General features: G+C 72.7%; 1 protein-coding gene across 1 annotated transcript; it reads right to left on the reverse strand.

Annotated features, from left to right (window-relative positions):
• Positions 1 to 16: 16 nt before the first annotated feature.
• On the reverse strand, positions 17 to 1,021 carry LOC105311542 (neuron navigator 1-like). Its single transcript, XM_023527139.1, has 2 exons — positions 234 to 1,021; positions 17 to 127 (listed from the first exon to the last, which is right to left on the reverse strand). The coding sequence occupies exons 1-2, from the start codon at positions 973 to 975 to the stop codon at positions 39 to 41; spliced, it is 831 nt and encodes a 276-aa protein (XP_023382907.1). The 5' UTR covers positions 976 to 1,021; the 3' UTR covers positions 17 to 38.
• Positions 1,022 to 1,051: the final 30 nt, after the last annotated feature.

Genomic DNA, 1,051 nt, shown 5'->3' on the forward strand with positions numbered 1-1,051 from the left:
CGAGCAGGGGCCTGGGAGCCCGCCCGGTGACACCCCCTTTAAGAAGGCGCTCTTCGGCCACACGCACCTGGAGGTGGGCCAGCCCTGCACATCTGGGCGCAATGCCCCCTCATAACGGACCCGAGGTCTGCAGAGCCGGCCGCGGAGGGTGGGGCGCGCCTCCCCCACACCTTCTCTCGCAGCTGCCGGGAGAATGCGGCGGGCGGGGCGGGCGCGGCGGGCGCAGGACTCACCCAGCATCTGGCTGAAGAGCAGCTGCTCCAGGTCTCCCAGCACGGTCACCACGAGCTCGGGGTCCACCTTGAGGAAGGCGCGCTCCTCCTGGCCCTTGGTGGAGGGCACGGTCCCGGAAGCCTTCTGCGCCTTGGCCTTGCTGGACAGCAGCTCGTCGTCCGACTTGCCATCGTCGCTCACGGCTGCCTCGGGAGCCTTGCTGAGCGGCTTGACCTCGGCGTACGGGCCACGCGGGATGCGGCTCGGCTTTCCCAGGCTGGGCGCCAGCGGAGCCAGGGGCGTCTTGGCGGCGCCCGCCGGGCCGCCCTTGGTCTGGAAGAGCGAGTGCTCGGACTTGGACAGCGTCTTGGACATCGGCGGGGCCTCGCGGCCTTTGGGGCCGGCCTCACCCAAGCCCTTGGGCGCCTTGGCCATGTCATCGCTCCACTCGTAGGGCCGCAGCTTCTTCTCGGAGTCCGTGAGGAACGACAGGTTGCTGAGCGACTTCTGTTTGCGCAGGTTGGAGGCGGGCGGCCCGCCGGGGACTCGGCCGTCCACGCTGCCGGACTTGAAGACCTTGAGCTCGGCCGCGCTGGCCTTGGACATGCCGCCGCCGCCGCCGGGCGCCTTGGCGCGCTTGGGCAGCATGCCTCTGCCGGCCGCCGCCGTCCTGCCCGCGCCCCGGGGCTCGTCCGCGCCCTCGCCGCCGCCGCAGCTCAGCTCCACCTCGGGCTGCGCGCTCTTGACGCTGCCGCCCAGCATTCTGCCCGCGAGGAGCGCGCGGACGGCGCTCGCGTCTGCAGCACGGGGCGGGGAGCGCGGGGAGCAAGGGGGCGGG

The sequence above is a fragment of the Pteropus vampyrus genome, unplaced genomic scaffold (assembly GCF_000151845.1).
Source record: "Pteropus vampyrus isolate Shadow unplaced genomic scaffold, Pvam_2.0 Scaffold1000004759, whole genome shotgun sequence".
Taxonomy (NCBI): domain Eukaryota; kingdom Metazoa; phylum Chordata; class Mammalia; order Chiroptera; family Pteropodidae; genus Pteropus; species Pteropus vampyrus.

Bases quoted from the DNA above. Each gene is read 5' to 3' on its own strand.
- LOC105311542 (XM_023527139.1), bottom strand. From the start codon at position 975: ATGCTGGGCGGCAGCGTCAAGAGCGCGCAGCCCGAGGTGGAGCTGAGC. The intron at 128-233 runs GTGAGTCCTGCG...CCGGCTCTGCAG, and splicing joins GCTCTTCAGCCAGATGCTGG to ACCTCGGGTCCGTTATGAGG.